Here is a 24783-nt window from a genome sequence, read left to right as displayed (position 1 = left end):
GGGAGAAAATGAACCCAATCACCAGACAAAGATCTACTGAAAATTTGGTAATATTTGTTTGGGGTAATATTGGTCTCGCTATTTTCAATTCTATTTGAAGATATGTAGACGGCACCGCTGCGTATTTAAAACCTTCACAAATCTATCCCATATTACACGTATTTTCATAATAAACTTGCATACATTACAATAAACTATATTACTAAAAGTGGCGATCATAAAATTTTACCGCCTGGGTAGAAAAATTAACTTCTTTGGAGAACACTCGCAAAAGAAACGAAGTGAATGATTATCTAAAATAAAAGTTGGCAACGACAGGAGAATTAACCAAATTAAAAGACATTACCTTAAACTAAATTTAAAAATATTTTTAAACATTTAGACACATTAGACAGGAACTTTTGTTAAAGTAATTCCGGGTAATTCGGACTTTCAAAATCAATTGCCGAAAAAACTTCGCTTCAACTTTATTCACCCTTATTTTACTGCGCAGTATAATAATAGTATGGGATAAGTCTCTTTTGCTTATCTACTAAACTGAAAAAAATTTAAAAAGCAGGAACTTTGACATTTCACAATTCGTGACGTAGGACGTTTCAATCCGTTTCATGAATTCACATCACAGTTGGAGGTCGGAGTTCATGTCACGGGTCTGGTGAAGTCGTTTTAAAAAGACTTCCCACTTTCACTAATAGATAAAATGGCATCACCACGTACCAAACGCAAGTTGAACTCAATCCGCAACCTCGACGAGAACCATGTAAGTGATGAATTCACATTTAAATCCTCCGTATGGACTTGTACCAATCATCAGATTTTTTAATACTTGCCACAGAACTCTCAAAAACTTTTTCTATTTATTTTTCTGTTAAAATTAGTCCTATGTCACAGCTAGTTAGTTCTAAACTATAAGATTGCTTTTACAATAATTTTCATATTTTTTTAAAGTTTTAGTTTTAAAACAAGACAAAGTAACCATAAATTTATTTGACACTTGTGTGCACAAGAGTATGTGTGTAAGTAGGTATTACAAACATTACTTTACATAAAACGTGTATTTCCATTTTTTTTATCTTTCATAAAGAACTTAATTTGTGGATCAAATAGGTAATACAAACATTACTTTACATAAATCGTGTATTTCCATTTTTTTAATCTCTATAAAGAACTTAATTTGTGGATCAGTATAAAAAAAGCTATCTGTCTGCCACTGTGATATCAAAAAAGAGGTTCTTGGTTAATTGTATTCAATTTGTCAGTGATAAGTATAATGTGGTGCACTTTGTGGTGCACTTGTTGATCAGTAATCCATAGTACAGTTTTATGTAGCCTAAAACTATTCTTCTTTCAAAAAGGTAAAAACTGAAACAAATACATATCATAAATGAACATAGTTCTCATGCCAAGCTCTGGTGGAAGGGTGTATCATGACCACAGGTTTTGTCTTTACCAAAAGATATCACCTATTCTGGTTTGAAGGATAGGATAATTTTTTTAAAAACAACTGACTTCAACTTAACTACTTAGGTAGGCCTTTTGTTAGCTTACCTATCTACCAGTGGCCTGGAAAGGCTACTCTGGCTTCTCCTTGGTTGGTGGGCGAGCACATCACTCAGCCTAAAATAATTTAGTACTTTCATGCCGTACCATAATCTGGAATTGAAATCACAAATTTCTGAGAAGATCCTGCGAGAAGCTCAGTGGGTTGTCTAGTGACTGCTATTTATTGCGTCGTATTCTAGGTTGGCCACTTATCTTGTGGCGGCTACGATAAGATTATTGTTCCATGTTGCTTTCTAGTAGAACTTGGGTAGCTGTTAAAATTCCTGTTTTTGTGTCCATTGGCATTGGTAATCGCTTAAAATTATGTAGAAAATTATGTAAAAAGATGTAGTGATTCATTGCATTTTCTAAATTATACTAATCTTATCTTCAAAGAAAATAAATCCATAGAAAAAAGTGCAAAAAATCAGAAACATTATTATTCTCTTTCAGTGGTAGCAGCTTTCACGGTATGCAGAAACTATTCTGTGCTTCTACAAGTTAAAAAGCTGTAAACTTTTATACAATTTTTCTATGCAGTATAAGGAAAAGCTTACAAGTTAAAATTGAATTGACCTACTCTTGAAGGAGCTTGAGCTTTACAAAGCAATTGTTACAAAGCTTATTTGACTTCTTTGTTCGTTGAAAAATATATTTTTCTCCTTGAATTGAAAACTTGGCTTTAAAGTGTAGAAGCTACTTTGTTATTTTTGAATATTTATGTTGTATTTTAAAGCAGGTTTGCTTGTTGAATTCGGAAAGGGATAATACTTGTTTAATTTATGAATTTATGAGAACGGATTAACTACAACATGTTGTTCAAATGCATATCCCAATCATATGTTACCAAAGTTTTGGATAAACGCCGCCTTTCGTTGTTTTCGGAAATGTTTTCAACATAATACACAACTGAAATCTCCCTTTAACTACCTACTTGTTACTTAAATGTACAAAAAATGTGTACTAATGAATAAAAAATCAGCCAGCAAAATCATTTTGGTTCAGTCTGCAAGATAGACGGCTAAATGATCTCACAGCCAACTTGGTGTTAAGTGATTACAGAATCCCATAGATATCATAGCATGTATTCCACCACCATCCTTGAGGACTCATCATCTTAGATTACAATTGTATAGTATAAGTTATATTTTAGTTTAAGTTATAGATGTTATACGTCAGAAATAGGTAGGGTGGTGTTATCTATTATACTTACATATATAAACTCACAAAGTAGGGGGCTACTTCGCAAATTATATTTTTTGCGGATTCGATATGATTAGACGATGTTATTCCTTCAGCCTGGAAGTCATTCGTCAACGTGTGTTAAGTATGTATTTCTTTTATTAGAAAAATCAGTGCTTGCTTGCGGGAATCCCGCCATTTTTAATCCACGGGACGATAGCACCACTTTATCAGCTGCATCATAATAAAAAGATTTTCCTATGTAAACCACTTACCGTACTTATTATGAAAATAAAGAAAAGGTCTTTGTTTTAGAAATGCTTTGAGTGCGGAACTCTGAATCCTCAATGGGTGTCAGTGACGTACGGAGTCTGGATATGCTTGGAGTGCTCGGGCGTGCATCGAAGCCTCGGTGTTCACCTGTCATTCGTTCGCTCCGTCACTATGGACAAGTGGAAGGACGTGGAACTTGAGAAAATGATGGTGAGTTGCCCTAAATATGTATAAAGCTAATATAAAAAATTGTTAAAACATTATATGTAAATTTTATCTATTGTTTATAGTATTATAGCGTATCGATCAGGGTGCGGACTGAATTCGGAAAAAAGTTATCGTTAAAATAAAACCTCCGGAAAGAATTTCGAACGTTACATTTAATTCAACTCTGATATTAAATATTATGTATAGACGCGAACCGTCAATTTATTTATAGACGCGGGTAGGTCAATAATGAAAGTGCTTCGTATGTGAAAATCAATTTTCATAAATGGATTCCGCACCGCAGCTTCAGAATAATTGAGTTTTCATTATTGAGTTAAATTGTATTAAGTGCTGCTAGTTCCGAGCGCTGTAGACAAAAGCGCGTTTCATAAACACCACAAATACATTATAAAATATTTTGTATTTGTTAGTCTTATGTCTTTCATAACGTGATTTAGCTCCAAGACAAATTAATTATAATAATAACAACGATTTATTTGACTTCGATATAACACACTATTTAAACAAATAGTAAACATGTTTCTATGAAATTGTTTAGCTAAAAATTCGACCTTCAACAATAGTATAATTATTTTTTAGAGTTTATAATGTTCATATAAATATGTACCTACGTAGTTTTTATCTAAATATAGGTAAATATAGAAAAAGCTTTTTCAATTCTCCTTTATATTTTGTGATGCAATGAGAATATTCTAATGAGTTTTAAATTTTGAAATGGAAAAGATGGAGGCAAAGAAGCTTCGTTTTTTTACAAGTTGATTGCTTACCTTTTCTTTAACGTTGAGATAGAAATTGCAGATTCAAAGTAACAAACTCGGGGACTGCAGAAATGACACAATAATTACTTAATTAGTGAGGCTGGAAGACTGCGCTGCTCTCTGCGATAGAAGCGAACTTTGCTGTGTAGCTGTATTGCGTAAAATGAATCTTATGCGGAACATGCTTGACTCCATATTGGAAATGAGATCCGATTGCCTCCGTAGTTGAAGAATATAGACGATTGGCTATGATTTCGGCGTGTCTCCTTTCTTTTTCTTTGCAAATATATCAAAAGTAGCAGTTGTATTCTCAACGTCTTCTGAAATCATACGAACGTACCCTCAGTATTTCAGTCTGAAAGCAATCGCACACTTGAGACTTTCACCTGTTGTCTAAAGTTGGTTGCATCATTCACATTGTGAGCCGGATACTTCATAGCCGTCGTTCCGTCGGAAGACTTTTTTAACTCAATTAACCAATGAATCTAAATTCAAAATAAGACCAAAGTAAAATCACTACATAGTATAAAACAAAGTCGCTGTCTCTGTCCCTATATCTGTGTGTCCCTATGTATGCTTAAATCTTTAAAACTACGCAACGGATTTTGATGCGGTTTTTTTTAATAGATAGCGTGATTTAAGAGGAAGGTTTACATGTATAATAACATCCATAAAATAGTTGAGAAATCAATAATAAATTAGAGTTTCCGAAGCGAAGCCAGGGCGGGTCGCTAGTGTCTAATAAATAATTCGCTACTTTAATTGTTAACTTTTATCTAACAACCAAATCGCCTGGCGTAGAAGCCAAACAATATATTTTTCAATCTCCAGAAAGTGAACCTACACTATAAATCGATAATATATCAAGAGTGTCTAATATTTCGGTTTTTTACCTCTAGTAGAGTAGAGGAAGTCGGGAATCGTTCAGATCTCGCCTTTATTGATTCTTTGTTATGTCTGTCAAATCTCACCATTTCAGCATGTAACTTGTAATCGTAGGGATTTTTATCTTTGTAACCAACTTGCTACAAAACTCGTTCATCTAACAAAAAAACAGTTCAACTAAAACTTTCAGAGCAGTTTTTAATTTGTAAATATCTCCTTATTGTTTAGATGGGTGGACGAGCTCACAGCCCACCTGGTGTTAAGTGGTTGCTGGAGCCCATAGACAACGTCAACGCGCCATCCACCTTGAGATATAAGTTCTAAGGTCTCAGTATAGTTACAACGGCTACCCCACCCTTCAAACCGAAACGCATTATTGCTTCACGGTTGAAATAGGCAGGGTGGTGGTACCTACCGGTGCGGACTCACAAGAGGTCCTGCCACCAATAATAACATTGTACCAGTAGTAAAATTAGAGTAGTGGATTGAACGGGCGACCCGCTTGCGTAATATTTGAAATTATGACCGCATACCGAAAGCGCGGTATGCAAAGCGCTCAGCAAACTGCACTTGCGATAATACTTTTTGCATAGCGTAGAATGGTTCTTCAGGCTCAGCTAATTTATAATCTTTTTTACTGTCTTAGTGTTGGTGGAATTGGTTTGGATTGGCCTTAGAAGTGACCAACTTCTCAATGAAAGAGGCATAGCTGCCTACCAAGTTGCCACACTGAAAGTAATACTTTAGTAAAAAAATAACGCTCCAAGAATTTCCTTGATAATAGATATTGTTTTGTTCTATAATAAATGATGGAAAAATAAGATGAAAAAATAATTTGACTGTCAAAGAACATTGCTTGACCTTGTCTTGCAACTTTAAAAAATAATTGAGGATACACAGAGAATATTCACAATTAAAATTAACATGCTGTGCTGTGTAAAATCTTTGTTAAAATAAATAATTTATCTGTAGTAAAATAATTAAATCGTAATAGCGTAGGTTAGTATTTAAATTTTTTTGAAATAAAAAGATGGCTATTGGTGTGAAAATGCCACAGCCAAACCTACTGTTTAAAAAAGATTTTAATTTTCTAATTAATAGGTGAGCCCAATATTTGTGTTTTTTTTAAATCATAATATTTTGCGTTTGTTGCTATTGCGAGCTTCCGTTTGTTTCTTTTTTTTGGCTATGGCGTTATGGCGGTGCTTTCTTTTGCAAAAAAAATCTTTATGTGCTCAAGTCGGCTCAAAGCAGCATTAGAGTAAATGGGACGACGACGACGCTCTGCATAAGCTGCTTTGCGATACATATGCGTTCCAAAACATTTAAGGGGACGACTTACGTTGTTTTTTTCTTTCTTTTCCTAAGATTCTAATACATTGTCCGGAATGTCAGAAATTTGAAAAGTGAGCAATACTTGCTGGCTTTTAAATAATAATTTTTAAACAAACATCTTCATGTCGTTGCCATACATTAGAATGAGAGTTCAGCTGCAGGATTCTATGGATACGATAAGTTCCATAATCATGTGGCTATGTAAGTAATACTCTATCAAAACTATAAAATTTACGATCTTAAAATCAATAGCAAATGACCTTTGTTCTAAGTACTCCAAAGCAGTGGCCACTGAGTTTCTCGCCGGATCTTCTCAGTGGATCGTGATTCCGACCCAGTGGTAGATTCTGCGAAGCACTGCTCTTGCTAGGGCTAGTTTTACCTAGGATGAGCACGGTGAGCTAGCCTACACGCTCGGCGAACCTAGTAAACCTCTCGAGGTTAGGATAGGAGAGCTAAAAAAAACAAACCAATTTAGAGGAAACACGTTCGAAAATGTTAGCAAAAAGTTGCCAACATCACATTCATCAACAGAAGTACCTAATACTTAAAAAAGTATAAAAATACAATTTAGTCTCAATTTAATCAATACTACAAGCAATTAGTTAGTTAATAACAGATTGCATTAGTTAAAAAGGTCAAAATGGTTTAGATACCCTACAATCCATGCACTTTTGCTGCCCTCGTACATAACCATTTATCAATAAAATTACGTGATAAAATTAAATTAACTGGTACAAGTCCTACAATATATCTAATAGTGTCTCAAAGTATCTTAGCGGCACGCGGTTAGGTTAGTTTAGCTGATACCCTATTGCTTCGTAGGTCAATCAGTAATACGGTCTCTTAACTAACCCATTTTCTTCTGCTACAGAATTGTAGGTGGTTTAATCAATTTATTCCATAATGTACGGGCTGTTACCTTCGGACAATGTCTTGATCAAATATAAATACAACGAAGTTTAACTACGGTCACATTATTGTAAAGTTGGAATTTCTAATATATTTTTAAGTTCTATATTTTTGGTTTATTTATACCTGACACGAAAGCTGTACATATTATCAAAGAATCCGTCAGAAGCTAATATTTTATTTATAGGTTTAGGTAACCTTCAGACATCAAATCATAAATTATGCTATGTTCGAAATTATTTAAAACCCTCCCCGGCGTAATGGCTCAGTGCTAATCTACTCAATAATTAATAAGGTGTATAAAGGTTTACGACTCACAATATCGAACAGGTGAATAAATAATGCTATAATTGTTGTTTGTTGTTTCGAACGCTTTTCGTATTTCGATTCCGAATTTCAATTGCGTATTTCAAATTGGACGACACGTAATACTGCTGTTTGAAGTAAGCCCCGGGAGAATTGAATACTACTCGAAGTCAGAGATCACCAATTATTGGAAAATACTCGACGTTGTATGCAGTTACGTGGGGCGATCCCGAATTTGTCTGTTTAATTGGAATCGTTTCAACATCGGATTATTAATTTGAAGGGTCAAAACAAAAAAAATCTATAAAACCCGTATTTCGTTTAAAAAGACTTAACTGTGAAAAGTTTTTAATTTTAATCCGAACGTTATTGATCTTGTCTTTGTAGGCATCTTCGTTTTGACCCAAAAAACGTTAAGATCAGGAGGATTCGTAGGCTTGTAACTTGGACAATTTAAGTATTATCATATGTTACTGAGTTTTCAATTGTTCAGAAAATACTACTTACTACTAAGTCGATATGTAGATTGTTCAAAAGTCTGTAAATGGAGCTACCCAGTGAGTCGCTGTGAACATATGCAAATGATTTTTAGTAGTGCAAAAATACAGACCCATTGTATTAACAGTCGTGGTCTAAGGGATCAGACCTCTGGTGTACTCGTATCGAGAGATGTGACTTTGCTGGTATTCTAATACCACAGACAGGTAACGATGACTAAGGAAAATACCTATGAAGAAAAAAAAACATGATCACGAATGGCGTCCACGATGGAGGAATAACATCGTGTAATCTAAATCAAAGCTGCAATAAATATGCGTAATTATTATACAATTAATACAAACGTTCATTCTCAAGGTAGTTATGTCTATTGGTTTCAGTAACCATAGATAATACACATAAATTAGTTATAGATAAGCAACTCAAGCACATAACAAAAATGTTTACCGGCGTCGGCCACTAGATGGCTTCCTTTCAATTAGTTTCTCATTGCTCCTGCAGATGGCAGTAACATATTTCCTATCCTATATTTTATTTTTAATGAAGGATTTTGTAAATTTTATAGAAACCACAAATTGATAAAATTTAATGAATTTGTCTATAGCAAATAAAGACCTGTATGACTTTTTTTCTGCGTTTAACTGTGCAATAATTAAATGCCTTAACTTTAACAACATATAAGCTTAGGGGCATCCACTACAAGGTGTCGCTAATTTCCATACAGAAAAAAATGTTTGTCTTAAAGTATTGCAGTTTCAGGGCCCTGACAGTAACCGTTTAATACTAGTTGAGCCGTGAGCTCGTTCACTGGTCTATACAATTAAAACTACATTTCGTAATGTATTTTTTCGTTTCGTTTAATTAATTCGGATTGTACGCGTCTGATGCCGAAAAATCTGACGATAGAAGTGTTTAAGTTTAAAAGTTAAATTTAATAGTAAATCTGGATGGTAAGTACCAGTAAAAATTAAAAATGAAGTGGTCTTGTATGTGCCGATGTATTGTAAAAATCTACGCAACTATTTTGGAACGGATATAATGATATTTAAATAGTTAACCTCAAAATTTTACTCAAGAAACGGATTAAAAAGAAATAGTAAAAATGTATACATCAATACGTATATAAGTGATCTTTACAAAAGTAGATTCCACATTATTCTTCTGGTAGATATATAGATTTTATAATAGTAAAACGATCGGCGTATTGAGTTCGGTCAATTCTGCCTTGCTCCAGGTCGGAGGCAACGCGAAGGCCCGCGAGTTCTTCGAGAGTCAACCGGACATCAGTTCTGGGATGACTATACCACAGAAGTACAATACCAAGGCCGCTGCGATGTACCGCCAAAAGGTAAGTCATTTTACTGATTTTTCACTTTGCTAATGAGAGATGTGGTGCTGGAGAAAAATGCTGCAGATTCCCTGGAGGGCGCATGAGAGAAACGCATCAATCCTGGAAGAACAGTACGTCTCCACAAGACTCCACCATTTGCCTACGTAGGATTTTAGAGTTTTTACGGTCACATTGCGAGGAAAAAGCGTGACGATCTCGAAAAACTTCTAATCACCGGCCAAGTGGAAAGAAACAAGGCCTAGGGGGCGTAGTCCCATGCGCAGGTCTGATCAGATTAAGTCGACTTTGGACTCCAGCATCAATGCCACTATTCACTGCGCGGACGAATATGACGCACGGGCGAATGAGAGGTGACGACCCTTGATAGTTTTACCGCAGAAATGGGACATTTGAATGATATAGGTCCGGTGTGATTTTAGCACTTATTGGTTTTCGTATCGGGGTATTGATAACAAGGACGTGAATGACGTTTTAATGAATACAAAGTACATCGTTTGTTGACATGCTAATGGTAGCAGTGCCTCGAGCTAGCTATTAGCTATTTATTAGCAATTAAGCTTCGAAACAATCGTAAATTACCGTGTGAGAGCCGGACAGTTTTTCATTCGCTTTAGACATCTTGAACTTATACCACATGCAGAAATAAAATTACTAATTTAAGAAACATTTATAAATTCCAATAGTCAGTTAACCAGGCGTTAGCCTTATTACAGAAACAAGTTTAAAACCCAGCATAGTATTTTTTATTTATTGCTTATACGGTTGGACGAGCTCACAGCCCACCTGGTGTTAAGTGGTTACTGGAGCCCATAAACATCTACAACGTAAATGCGCCACCCACCTTGAGATATAAGTTCTAAGGCCTCAAGTATAGTTACAACGGGTGGCCCACCCTTCGAGCCGAAACGCATTACTGCTTCACGGCAGAAATAGGCAGGGTGGTGGTACCTACCTGTTTATTGCCATTGATGGTAGAACTGCTTAATGTCCAATTGGTGAGAAGTACTCCGCGTCGCCTATTGACAATGACAATCTGAGAAGCACAACTATGTTGTTGCCTACTTTGTACTCAAATAATAATTTGTCTTGATGATACTCATATCGTAGTGAACGGGTATAATCAAAGTTTTTACTGCCCAGTGTCTCTGTTTCTATTCCTAATCTATTTCTGCCGTAGTCATCACACAACACATTTTGCCTCAACTACCTCATGGCTTGGTATGTTATCACTAGATAAAGAATATTGAAAGCCTCTTCGTGTCTCATGTTTGTTAATAGACGAGAAATAAAACCTTGATGTTTGAGCTTTATAAAAACGATATAAATTTTCGTGGAAACTTATTACAATATTTATAGTAATATCATTTACATTAAGAGCGTTTGCTTTGAAAGAAGTAATCGAGACGTATTTCATTCTGAATCACATTATTCTTAAAGAGAATTATTAAAAATTACTTACATTAGCTTCTAAGAGTAAATGTAACAAGTACACTGTACTTTTATTACACGTATTATGATAATAGCTGATTTCAATATGAAATAAACAATTTTCAATTGATTAAATGGGTAGACGAGCACACGGCCCACCCGGATTTAAGTGGTAAACGCATATAAAGATTGTCAACCAAAATGGCGCCACCCACCTTGAGGCATCAGTTTTTATAGTATAACGGCTGCCCCACCCTTCAAACCGAAAACCATTAATGCTTCACAGCAGAAATAGGCACGGCGGTGGTACCTACCCGTGCGGACTCACAAGAGGCCCTGCCACCAGTATAAAATTTTATATTAAGGAATTTTTTAAGAACTATAAGATACTATACTATAACTATATACTATAACTATAAGATGTCCTACCACCAGCTATTACGCAAATTAAAACATTTGTGGGTTTGATTTTCATTACACGACGTTATTCCTTCACCGTGGAAGTCAATCGTGAACGTTTGTTAAGTACGTATTTCATTAGGCACATTGGTAACTTTTTGAAGAGGGAAGAGGGAGACGAGGAGGGGCAAGGTTCTCCACCTCCCCTAAATCCTCGTACGAGACTACGCGTTGAAAAAGGCGCGCTCGCCCCGCAAAACCAAGTACCGACTAAACTCCATCGAGCTCCACCACACCGGCTACACCAAACCTACGGTACCGCAGTGGTCGCCGAAAGTCCGCCTTCGCCGGTACCTGTCCTGATGATACGATGGGATTTCATCTCCGGGAATATTCTGAAAGACGTCATGTCGGGAGATACACCGCGGGCGGCGCACAGGAGCCACCTTGCACCGTCTTTTTTTTTTTTTTTTTTTTTTTTATGGTTGAAAGTTTACTGGTGGCCCGAAGGCCTTTCCAGTTTCACCAGGACAGGTGGGCGAGCAAAGGCTCAGCCAAGAGGGGTGGGATTTGCTAACAACTGCCCGAGCGCCTCCGAAGGAGACCTAACAACTCAAGAGCAATTGTTTCGCGAATGAATCTACTACCGGATCGGAATCGCGACCCGCTGAGAAGATCCGGCGAGAAACTCAGCGGGCTGATGCATGGGTTAGGTTGCACGTCGACCTCTTTGTCGAGTTCGACGAGTACGGTTACCGGGGTCCCTAAGGGCCTGGCCACAGCTACTGGCGGTGCGTTTTGCGGTGCGTTGCGAGGCGCGGCGGGCGGTGTGACTTGCGGGGGTATGCCACAGCTAGACTAGTTGCGACGGCGGCGGCGTCAGAGGTGCACGTATTTAGAAAGCCCTATCAAATTTCCCTTTCAAAAGTGGCACGATATTACCTTGAAATAAGTGCGTTCTTAGCTGAAGATATTATTCAATTAATTCAATTAAGAATAGGCACCCAGTTAGAAAAAGAGAGGACTTGGCGAATTTCACCCTATTTATTAGGTATTCTATTAGTAATATAAGAACTATCCCGATAAATAGATTATTAATAGATTCAACCTTGAAATCTCAATTTACCATACGTGTTAATTGTTGATAAAGCCTATCCTCTTAAAAATTATTTGATGCGCCCATATATATCCACCGGGTAGTTTAAATGCGGAACAAATAATTTTCGACAGAATATTATCCCGGGCAAGTGTCACAATTCAGTACGCGTTTGGTATTCTAACTAATAAATTTCGTATTTTTACGAAAAATGTAAAGGCAAACAAAAAGCACGCGCGAAAGGTTTCGTGCCTTAAAAGAAAGTGATGGAGACAGAGATGCAGATTTTCAGCAGTTTGTTTCCCAGTTTGGAGACTCCAATATTCACAATAGCGTACGCAGATCAAGACGGAACAATCGAGCAACGGTTCAAGCATCTAGAATACGAAATCAATTCAAATTTCAAATTTTATTTCAATAATCCTATCCAAGAGTATCTAGGAAACCATTAGTACTAGAAAATTGTTGTTTTATTTCGTCCCACATTTTTTTTATAACATGCCTATATTTATGATGTGGATGTTTTAACATCCATATTTCTGGTCTACTCAGTATTTCACTAATGAATTGTTCCACATCCATTATATTTTATTAGCTCAACGCGCGGTAAAAACAAAATGATTTGTTTCGGTCGCGCGATGCCTCAATGCGTCCACCGACACCGCCGCGCGCGCCGCTCGGAACTGTGGCCGCCTCCATATTGTCTAGTACATTTGTTTCACTCGCACATGGCGCAGCTCGTCGCCGCCAGATGTCACGCGCCTCTCACCGCGCCTCGCAACGCACCGCAAAACGCACCGCCAGTAGCTGTGGCATACTTCATAGGTTGTCTACCATTTGTTTTCGCCGCTCCCGCTTGCCGCGCCTCACGACGCACCGCAATTCGCACCGCTCTCGGCTGTGGCCAAGGGGTAAGCCTGCCCCTAGTATTAGAGCTGAAGGCATCTAATGCAAAGGTTATTGGATCTGATGGATCCGTAAGGACGTGTCTAGGGCGTCGACGGTGACTGGCTCCTGCATGATCAGGATTCGGGGAGTAGTCAGCGGCGGCAACGATAAGGCGATTATCATGACGCATAGCCTTATCGAAGTATCGTTCCGACGCTGACTTCATGTATTTCCGAATTGATTCGAGGCCCAGGTCGTCGTGTAGGTCAACGTTCCTCACGAACCACGGAGCCCCGACAGCTAACCTGCAAAAGCGGGATTGTAGGGATTGGAGGGTGTCTATGTGTGTGCGGGCCGCGTGAGCGAACACCACACTCGCGTAAGTCATGACGGGCCTTATGCAAGTTTTGTAAAGTGTCACCTTGTTCCGAAGGGACATTTTACTCCGCTTACAGATCATGGGGTAGAGTCTACCGAGAATAAACGCGGCACGGTCACGGACTGATTTTATATGCGGGCGGAATGTCATCGATGCATCCAGGGTAACGCCCAGGTACTTGACCTTCCTGGCCCAGGGTATGGGTTGTCTAAAGAGAGTAATCGGGGGTGTGAGATTCCTCCTCCTAATCCGGGAGGAAATCCGTGTGGAGCTTCCCCTCTGAAATAGCACCGCAGTACTTTTCGCTGGGTTGATGTCTATGCGCCATTTTCGGAACCACTGTCCTAGGGCTAGGGCTGCGCTCTGAAGCTTCTTCGCGATTAGGGACTTATTTCTACTAGAATAGTAAACAGTCGTGTCGTCGGCGAATAAAGCTAAATGGGTCGGCGGCGACCGGGGAATATCGTTGACGAATAAGCTAAATAGGAGGGGTGAGAGGATAGAGCCTTGCGGGACTCCAGCTGTGAGAGGTCGTCGGGAGGAGCGGGTTCCCTCGACTCGATATCGAAAAGAGCGGTTCGACAAGAAGTCCCGTATGATGAGCACGAGACTATCCGGCACGCCCATGTTGAATAGTTTGAAAATCAAACCATTGTGCCAGACTTTGTCGAACGCTTTTGCGACGTCGAAGAAGAGAGCTCCCGTGTATAACGGTTTTGGTCGATTAAGCCCCACAAGAATGTGCTCCGTGAGGCGGTGCACCTGTTGAACGCATGAGTGATTTGTACGGAATCCGAATTGTTCATCGATAAGAATGCCCTTGGATGAGACGAAGTCTCTGAGGCGTTTGTAGAGCAGACGCTCATACAGTTTGCCTAGAGACATGAGGAGGCTAATCGGGCGGTAACTCGTCGGATGATTTTTTGGTTTACCGGGTTTATGTATGCCGATAACGTCCGCTTCTTTCCACACCGCGGGAAAGATACAGTTCGCCATAGCGGCATTGAAAATAGATGCCAACATCACGATGAGTTGGACGGGTAGAAGTTTAATAACGCGGTTGGATATACCGTCGGAACCGGGAGCCTTGCGAGGACGTAGGTCTTTGATCAAGTCTTTAACTTCCATCGGGGTGACGGGTGGTAACGCATCAGAGGGTGGCAAGGAGGCTCTGCGTTCTACCTCACTGTCTACTAATTCTACATGAACAGGGTCCACGGATTGAGTGCTGGGCGTGCACTGGGTTTGCAATGTATCGGCCAGCAGCTCTGCTTTTTCGTCATCATCGAACGCCGCGAGTCGGCCTGAGGGGCCTACGAGGGGGGGCATAGTTACTACCGTATCCGATTTGAGAGTACGAGCTAAGCGGTAGTAAGACCTTTGGGAGGGCGCGAGTCCTTCTAAGAAATCAGACCATCTGGCATCTCGGACTTCGGCGATGCGAGACTTTACGTCGCGTTGTAGGGCACGCATTCGAATACGATTTTCCGCGGTAGGATACCTGTCGTAGGCGCGTATCGAGGCGTTCTTAGCTCTAAGGAGTTCCCTAATATCGTCGGACAATTTGAAGCGGTGAAGGAAGTCCTCCGCTACAACTTGTTTCGATGACCTATCTAATGTCGAGGTGATGTGTGACGTTAAGATGTCTATGGCTTCAGCGGTATCCTGAGGAGACGGGATAGAGTCCGGGTTAAACGGGAGCGATGGTGGATCAGATTCAGCCAGGCTGATGGCCAGCGTGTGCCAATCCACCACAGTCCTCGTGACGGGAACGGAATCGGGAGCGCGACCGAGCTTCATAACGACGGGACGGTGGTCTGAATCTAACTCTGAAACTACTTCGATCGAGTGTAAGCGCAGAGTTACGTTTTTTAATAACGCTATGTCGAGTATATCCGGGCGATGCGCGATATTTAGCGGGTAGTGAGTCGGGGTTAGCGGAGCGACGATATCGAAGGCGAGATCATCGACTAACGCGTCAAGCCGCCTGCCATTCGGGGTTGTGGTGTGTGAGTTCCACCTGATGTGTTTACAATTTAGGTCGCCCGCCAGAATGACAGAGCTCCCCATACCGAGCAGCGCCTCGATATCACTGCTTAGAACGATCTTATCCGGTGGAAGATAAACGGACGCGATAACGATCGGCGCGTGTCCCGTCAGTGAGATTCGGCACACTGATGCTTCGATATTAGCGAGCGCGGGAGGATCGAGCGGGACGCAATGCAGGGCTCTTCTATAGTAAATGACGGTACCACCACCACGGGCAGAGAGCCTGTCGTTCCTGACCATGTTATAGTTCGCGATTTTAGGGTCACGGCGCGCGGGCTTAAGTAGGGTCTCCTGCACTAAAAAGATATCAATTTGGTGGTCACGCAAAAAGTCAGAAACCTGATCACGTTGATTTGCGAGACCGTAAGCGTTAAAAAATCCTATCGTTACGGATAGGGGCTTTATTCTACTTATATACGCCATTGATTACCGGCGGAGTGAGGGGAGGACGTACGTATTTAATGACGCGTATACGTCGGCGTATTCCTGCACAACGGCGATAAAGTGTTGTGCAGTGGAGGCAGCGCGAATGGCGTCGCCCAAAGCGTTAACGCGCTCAAAGTTGATCGACTGAAAGAAGTCGATCGCTAAAGCGAGATTGTCGGACGCGGTCGGACGGCAAGTCGCGGGAGAGGGACGAGTCGCGGGGGCGGGACGAATCGCGGAGGAGGGAGTTGTAGCCGTGTTCGTGTACGGCAGCGGTTTTGCCCAGGCCGAGACACTGGGCACCGCCGCCGGAACGAACGCTGGCTTAGCCTGCGACGCAGAGGGTGCCGAGGCTTTGATGTCTGGGCCGGAAGCTCGGAGGCGGTTTTGGCGGGCGACGCGGCGGTTTATTTTAGGGGCTCGGGGGCAACCACGGTAATTCGCGGGGTGACCCTGTGTTCGACACAGGACGCAGCTAGGCGGTTCCGTCGCGGTTTTTTGGTCGCGAGCGCAGAGGGCCGTGGCGTGATCGCCCAAACACTTAACACATCGGGGCCGCGCGTGACAGTTACGGGAAGAGTGCCCGTACAATTGACAGTTATGGCACTGGCTAGGAGTGCCTTTTTTATGGGGGGCTTCGACAGCGATACCAGAGAGCCTACAGACGGTCTGTGTGTTAAAGATTTTCTTACCCTCGGGGGTAGGCTGGAGAGCGACTAGAACCATATTATATGGCTCCCTACCGCGACCGGTGTGCATACGGTGCACAGAATTCACTGGTAGGCCTTGTTCTAACAGGTCGGCTTTTACGAGCTCTACATCTAACTCTTTAGGGATTCCGCGTATTACAACGCGGAGTTCGCGCTCCTCCTGGAGCGTATACGTATGGAAACTTATACGCTCCTTACGGAGGTAAGAAGAGAGGGCCCTATGGTCGTCGGGTGTTTGAACCTTAATTTGAATGCCGTTCGCGAGGTTACGGGCATTCGTGAAATTTATATTTTTGGCCTTAAGGGCCAGGCAAACTCGATCCCAAGCTGCCTTCTCCTGAAGGATAACCGGGGGAGGGGTCTGGGTTTTATTTTGTGCCACCGGACGCGGCGACGGAGTGGCACGGGCTGGGGGCGCAACGGGAGTCTGAGGGCGGGGGCGCGACGCGTTCACGGCTTTGCTAATTTTAGCGGCCGCGGGAGCTCGAGACTCCGCGGCACGCTTCTTACCCTTCTGTACCAGGGTGAATCCATCCGTCGATGAGGCGGGGGCGAGGTCGACCTCCATGTCCGAGTCAGAGTCGGAGCACGAGGAGGCGGGTGCAGGCGACCTACGAGCAAGTGTAGGTGTTTTAGAGGGCGCGACGGAGGCCGCGGATGATCGCTCAGCTGAAACGATGGTCACGGCGGACGACGCAGCAGCTTTTCTCGCCAGTATAGGCGACACGGGAGCGGCAGGCACGACAGAGGCTGCGGTGCTCAATGCAGAAGCTCTGCACGCAGGTACAGGCGACGCAGGAGCAGCGAGCGCGGCGGAGTCCTCGAGAGGGCTCGCAGTGTGATTGGCCTTGAAGGCCAAAAACTCCGAGGCGAGCTGTGGGTGGCGAAGTCGGAGGAATTCCGCGAATACAGCGTCCATGATCGCTGAGTACCCAGGTGGGGCGGCCCCGGGTCTTGAAAACACTCGCCTTGCGGCGAGGCCCCAACTTCTCGGACCTGAGCGGTTCTATTGAACACAGGTGGCAATGCGGCGCGATTACTACAGGACAAAGAAAAAGCACAACAAAACAGAAATTACGAAAAGAAACAAAACAAATAAATACTTGCAGGAAACCACTTTGTCGGCAGATGTACCACGAACACAGAAACAACAAAAGGAAACAAAACAAATAAAAACTTCCAGAAAGAGCACTTAGTCGGCAGGTGTACCACAAACACAGGCCGCGCGAACAATGGCCGGGCTAAAAAAGCCGGGCGAACAAAGACCGGGCGATCGAGTGGACGATGAGCACGTCCGCACGTGACGGGTGCCTCTATCGGAATGAGCACCGTCTCACCACCGGACCGGAGGAAGAAAATTGGTACCGACCTACCTGCCTGCGGGATTCGAACACCGTTGCGCTCCTAGATACGAATTCAACGACGACTTCAAATTTTCGGAGTGATATTTTGCTTCTATAGACTGACAAGCAATTTTTTTATTCCTTTATATGGACTGCAGGTTAGATCGTCGTGGCCTTAAGGATAAGACGTCCGGTGCATTCGTGATGAGCGATGCACCGGTGTTCGAATCCCGCAGGCGGGTACCAATTTTTCTAATGAAATACGTACTCAACAAACGTTTACGATTGACTTCCACGGTGAAGGAATATCATCGTGTAATAAAAATCAAACCCGCAAAATTATATTATCATTTGCGTAATTACTGGTGGTAGGACCTCTTGTGAGTCCGCGCCGGTAGGTACCACCACCCTGTCTATTTTTGCCGTGAAGCAGTAATGCGTTTCGGTTTGAAGGGTAGGGGAGCCGTAGTAACTATACTGAGACTTTAGAACTTATATCTCAAGGTGGGTGGCGCATTTACGTGGTAGATGTCTATGGGTTCCAGTAACCACTTAATACCAGGTAGGCTGTGAGCTCGTCCACCCATCAAAGCAATAAAAAAAAAACTCCCATAGAGAGTATAATAAAAGATGAAGATGAAATCGATGGCTCAATTATATTGCATACACTTCGATCATATAAATTGGAACGCACGACTGCTTAACGCAGACATTTTAATGAACAACATTTCATTTTTATTACACGAAGCTATTCTTATATTACGGAACTAATTTATGTATTGTACGCGTATTCATTTATATAAATTTGTACATAAAGGATCTTAAAATTTATCTAGCTCTTGTATGATATTGAGTTATAACCGCTGGGCCACGACATAATATGGAATAGTTTATGTATTATCAATAGCGTGCGTTGTTATATGTAAAGTAGAGATAAGCAAATCATAAATGTTTCTAGTTGGGCATTCGTATTTAATAAGCCCGAATTGTTAATTGTAGTGCAAACTTGCCCTTCTCCCTCTGGTTATGAATCTGGATAAATTTTCTTAAAACTAAAGTCGAAACGCGTTTCTTTATGTATATATCGAGCAGGAGATAAAAGACGGTCATAATTGTATTAAAAAGGGCTACACCTTACACAATGCGTCCCAGAACCCTCAAACATGAAATGCATCACTGCTTCATGGCGAAAAAGCCAACACTAGTGGTATCTAAAAGTATATCATAGGGTGTGTTAGGAGCACTTTTATTAATGACAATTTTTTTCACAACGAACTAAAACGGGCTATACACGAGTTGCTTTTTTTCCTACCTAAGTTGGTCTTGAGAGACCCTATCGGCGTCACCGGGCGAGTAGGTCAGATCACGGGGCTCAAACCTGACGTTATTGCTAACACGAACCCTAGCAAGAGTTGTGCTTCGCAGAATCTACCACCGGATCGGAAACGCGACCCACTGAGAAGACCCAGCGAGAAACTCAGTGGGCTGGGTCTGTGGGTTACTTTACTCGCCGAACTCTTCGTCGTTAACGAGGGATTGGACGAGAACGATGACCGGACCGAGTTGCAATTCGCGCACAAAAACAGCGTTCGGATTTGGTTTGCAAAACATTTTGTGAAATATAGCGTAAATTACAGCGAACCGCTCGCGGCCGTATAATTAAATCGCTCAACGTAGTCAGATAATGATGCTGTGGCTGTATCCTGGGGCGAGTTTTCTCGACGAACAAATAACTACCCCTTAAATTGAAAATTAAAGTTACAAAATGTATAACTAAACCTCGCGTTTTAGCAGGGTTATTTAGTTCGACTTGAAGAGTTCAGATAATCATTATTTCAGTTGAGTGTTTTTTCAATTCTGTCGACTAAAATTGAATTTTCATGTCTTAATTAAGCGTAGGTGGGCAAACAAATTTACCTCTAAGCATTTATTTACTTCACTACACACTCAAAGGCAGCTTAGAATTAGAAGACTCCCGGGAAAACATAGAAAAGTTTTTGTCTTCACACAAATTCATATCACAACGGTGCTATAGCGTGCCAAGTCTAAGATTCTATTGTATGTTGTGAGTACCGAAAATACGCATAAGAGTCTGGAACCATAATATCCTGACTCCGAATAACAAATATATTACACAAAATTTGTTAGCCATTCGAAACATTACCATGAAAAGTCGATAATGTACTTGCAGTATCAGTTGGTGTTTCAATTTCTTCCAATAGTCTTCATATTTTATGAAGGGAATTCTTGAGCTTAACTACAGACTAAACAGCGCTCTCATCATCAGGATAGGGAAAGTTTAATATCTAAAAGGAATTTTCAGGTTAAGTGAACGAGAAGCAGGATGCACTCAATTGCTAAATCATTCGCTCGGACATAACTCGGTCCGCCTTGCACAAAATTCATCCTAGTTAACCGGGGATTTCGCTCGTCGATATTTTGATACTTTGAGAGTTACTGAACTGTATTAGTTTCAACTAACTTTTTTGTCAGAGCTATTAATCTTGAAGGTAAAACTTAGCAAAATGATCTAGAAATTTTTTTTGAGATACCTCTAGTAAGCTTGACGTGTCTCATAAACTACCCTTGACGATCACGACCACTCTGTTAAGAGTGAGAAGCGGAATACATTGGTGGAGGAGCTTTTCAAGTTATGTTCTGAACTAACATGCAGTGAAGCTGAATATAGCTTTGTAAATAATCATTTTACATTGTATACGCTCTGTAGAAAAGTTTTGAATACGTTATCACTACATAGTATAAAACAAAGTCGCTTTCTCTGTTCCTATATCTGTCTGTCCCTATGTATGCTTAAATCTTTAAAACTACGCAACAGATTGCGATGCGGTTTTTTTTAATAGATAAGAGTGATTGATGAGGAAGCTTTATATGTATAATAACATCCATTAAATAGTGGAGAAATCAATAATAAATTACAGTTTCCGAAGCGAAGCGAGAGTGGGTCGCTAGTATGTAAATAAACGGGAGAGATTGGCAATTGTCGGCTCGCTGATACAGTGAAGTTTGTTTGATTGAGTTCCTAGATCGAATTCCTAGTTGAAGTTACCCGGTGCCTTGTTCGGTCTCGTGTATTGTTTTGAGGAAAACAATAGTATGAGTTTCAGTTTCTTGCTTTTTCACATTTTTTGTAGTCATGCGTTTTATTATTCGATATGGCAAACGAGTCCGTGTCTCTGGAATTCCATACGAAGGGAGACTTTTATATTGCGATTTACACAAAGTTGGTGGACGTTCTCTTGGTTCTCTAAAAGCTTTTTTTTTATGAATCGGACATTGAATATCGTCTTCACTCAAAATCAGTTAGGTAGCATGCTTAACCAAGCATAAACTGACAAGCATAACTAACTGATGTTGATTTTGAGTGGTCACTCGTTCGACCGAAATAATAAATCAACGCAAACTTGGATTCGTTCGCGTCTCTGAACGAGATAGCTTATTTACGCAGTGACAGGATATCCGACGCGCCAGTAATCGACAGTTTTTCATGGCTTCATTATAATTCTGACTGTCGCTAATTCCAAACTATAAATGTTGAAGAAACTGGAGAAAGTAGTACTCTTAATAGTTTTTTTGTTTTATTGTTGTTTTGGTTTTATCTTAATGACCGGTTTATTTTGCCAAGGACTCTGCAGAGCTTAAATGCATTTCATGTTGTTTTATTCGGGTCATCATTAACTAGTGATATCCTGGAGCAATAATAGGGTCTTTTTTTTTCACTACCGATTCATTGGTAAGGGGGCATTCCAACTACTCGCGGACGGGTAGGTGAACTCGCGGTTTTATCGTGAGAAGATTTGCTAAAACTAGCCCTAGACAGAGCAGTATTTCGCAGAATTTACCACCAGATCGAAATCGCGATCCAATGAGAAGATCCAGCGAAAAAGTCACTTGGCTGTCTTTTTTTTATTATTGCCTAGATCAGTCTTTCTCAAAGTGGGCGATAACGCCCCCTGGGGGGCGTTTGAAACCTAGAGGGGGGCGTTAAGGGGCCCAGGAAAAAATGGGGGGCGTTGATGTGGGTTAGGGGGGCGCTGTAAAATTTGTAATTTCATTTACTTTATAGTATTTTAAATTTCACTAAAATTAAAACTCGTTTATATTTCTACCCTGTATGATGTTATAAAAACTTAAAATAATTAACATAGATTTCGTAGGATAGCCCACACACCGTACGCAATCAAGCTTTTGCGGAACATGATCGATGATAAAATTAGAGCAATTTTACCTTTATTATATTTCTCCAGAAATTATTTTAAACATTAAAAAAAAACCACCATGCAGAGTTTTAAAATATTACACATACGTAAACTAACACAAATTGAGATTTTCTTTACTTTCTTTCTTATTTTTAACATAAGGGCATTTTACAGCATTTTCCTAGCATTTTATAAGAAATTACTGATGTAAAAATCATAATTTTTATATAAAATGGAAATGCGTATATAATTATTGTTCAAAAACTTGTCTTAGATTATTATTTTTTACAATTTACCCATTACCGTCCAATTTCAAATAGTATAGTAAGCATCGATATATTACCAGTGGTAATATATTACCAGTGTTATATTACCATAATATATTACCTAGATAGTAAGCCTAAACAGCTACTGTTGATTAATTCCGGCCGCTTTCTCTCAACTTCTTGCTTTAATCTCATCAATTGTTCGCAGTAGAGTTCAGAAGCGAAGGTCCTGCCTGGTGGTAACAGCTCATAATGTATGATGCCCTTCCAATCCCACCACACACACACAGCATCACCTTGTTGCGAGTTAACCCGGGTTTCGCCAGAGTTTGTGAAGCCTGACCGGCCTTTGACCACAACCTTTCTCGTACGTTCTTGTCGTACGTGATCCACTTTTCATCACCAGTTATCAGCTTCTTCAAAAATGGTTCGGTTTCATTACGTCATGATAAAGAATCACAAATGAGTACACGGTTCATTAGGTTTCTTTCAGTGAGCTTTTTTGTGTACCCAGTTTTTTTCAAATGCGCCATAACTATTTTGTGGTCAATTCCCAGTTCTTCAGTTACGTCGTAACTAGTGATATGCCGATCTTGCCCCACTTTTTCAAAAATGGCATCGATTTTATCCGTAATAGGGCGACCAGAGCGACGTGCATTTTTGACATCAAAATTTCCGGATTGAAAACGCTTAAACCAAATTTGTGCTACTCTCACAGACACTGCACTAGGTCCATAAACATCGCAAATTTTTTTCACGGCTTGCGTTGCATTTTTACCTTTTTTGTAGTGAAATTTTAAAATATATCGAATATCTTCATTAGATTCCCTCATCTTGACAGTACGAAAAATAAATAAAAATCACACATCTTCCTAATTTTAATTTGGAATTATCTTCTTTCGAATTTAAACTTTTAATGATACCAAAACCAGCCAGATACAAATAGTATAGCCAAAGAGATTTTATTACAAGTTCATACATTTTTTAGCTATTGCATATCTTTTATCGCGGGCCTTGAGCGCGGCGAACGAATCATGAAATTCCGTAACGAAAAAAAACTAACATCCCTCACTCCGCCTACCATGTAGCTCGCGTTCAACATATTCACACGTTGCGCTTGTGTAGTTTTGTGAATAAGCGCGTGGCGTGACGTCACACTGCATGCGCATCATGAAAAGTCTGCCCATCTCTCTCTCGCGCGGTTTAGCTTATGAGTGTGAAGGGGACAGTTAAGGTTTTGCCTTTATTATGGTTTAATAGAGCGTGGTGTTGTTTTATTATTGTTTTAATATTAAATTATCATTGTCTAATTATAATGTCATAAGTTGATAAAAAATGCTATGCAATAGCTTTACTGCTGCAGTTCCCGAGTGCCACACGTTTTTTTTTTTGTCGGGAGGAAATCGCCGGACTTCCGCCCTTCACTGGGGATGGAAGGCGGGGCATGTCGGAGTCGAACCGACTAAAACCTCCTGTCGCTCAACAACCAGCATCCAAACCTCGCATGAGACAGAGCTCACGAAAAGGCAAAGGGGGAAAGTGAAGCGTTTAGTGCGGAGCACATCTCTCCCATCACCCTCCCCCCTCGGGACGCCGGACTGGCGGTCGTCGGCGCCACGACCACCAGTCCTCTCGGTCGGCAGGCTGTCCGAAGCCCGCCTAGATGGCGCCGGTTAGAATGTCTATCCTACGGAATACCCCGCTGGGTCAGAACCAGCGTGGGTTGAGGATAGCCGGCCTTCCATCACCCGGATGCTCATGCGTAAAACGTGTGCAGAGCAGCTTGCACGTCGTCTTCTTGGGCCCCCTTCGCCGGTCCCCAGGCCGACATGTGAGGGAGACCCGAAACACTTAGAGGGCCAGGGCTTGGGCGAGATCCGTTTCCCTGGACCCCGCTCGACGGCGGCGGGCCTGTGCATCTCTCGATGCACAGGCCCCCCTTTGAGAGATGGTGCACTCGCAGAAGTCGAGCATCGCTTTCCACGACTCGTCGTCACCGAGCATCGATGCCAAAACACTCGGCAACGACAAGTCGTTTCCTATTTTTGTGACGAGGACACGCCGCCACCCCTCCCATGCGGGGCAGGCGACGAGCGTATGCTCTGCCGTGTCCTAGTGGTAACCACAATGGTGGCACTCTGCCGTTGGCTCAGCTCCGATCCGGTGCAGAAACTCACCGAAGCAACCATGCCCACTGAGTACCTGCGTGAGTCGAAAAGTGAGGCGTTCTTTGCCACGATTCACCCAATTTACAAGAACCGGGCGAATCGCCTCGACGGTCCTACGACCAGCCCCGAAGGATCGGCCAGCCG

General features: G+C 41.4%; 1 protein-coding gene across 2 annotated transcripts in view; it reads left to right on the top strand.

The window, feature by feature from the left end:
• Nucleotides 1-454: 454 nt before the first annotated feature.
• The window catches only part of LOC101741838 (ADP-ribosylation factor GTPase-activating protein 1), a 48291-nt gene continuing 23962 nt past the window's right edge, over nt 455-24783 (top strand). The window contains exons 1-3 of one of the 2 annotated variants that reach the window (XM_038011125.2): nt 455-760; nt 3040-3207; nt 9154-9267. In XM_038011125.2, coding sequence (XP_037867053.1) covers nt 701-760; nt 3040-3207; nt 9154-9267 — 342 coding nt within the window. In that variant the 5' untranslated portion in view covers nt 455-700. The remainder of the gene's footprint in view (nt 761-3039; nt 3208-9153; nt 9268-24783) is intronic. The other variant, XM_062675472.1, reaches the window with a different exon arrangement.

This window comes from Bombyx mori, chromosome 1, assembly GCF_030269925.1.
Source record: "Bombyx mori chromosome 1, ASM3026992v2".
NCBI lineage: Eukaryota > Metazoa > Arthropoda > Insecta > Lepidoptera > Bombycidae > Bombyx > Bombyx mori.
Note: the sequence above shows the minus strand (reverse complement) of the source record. Positions and strands in the feature narration are given on the sequence as shown.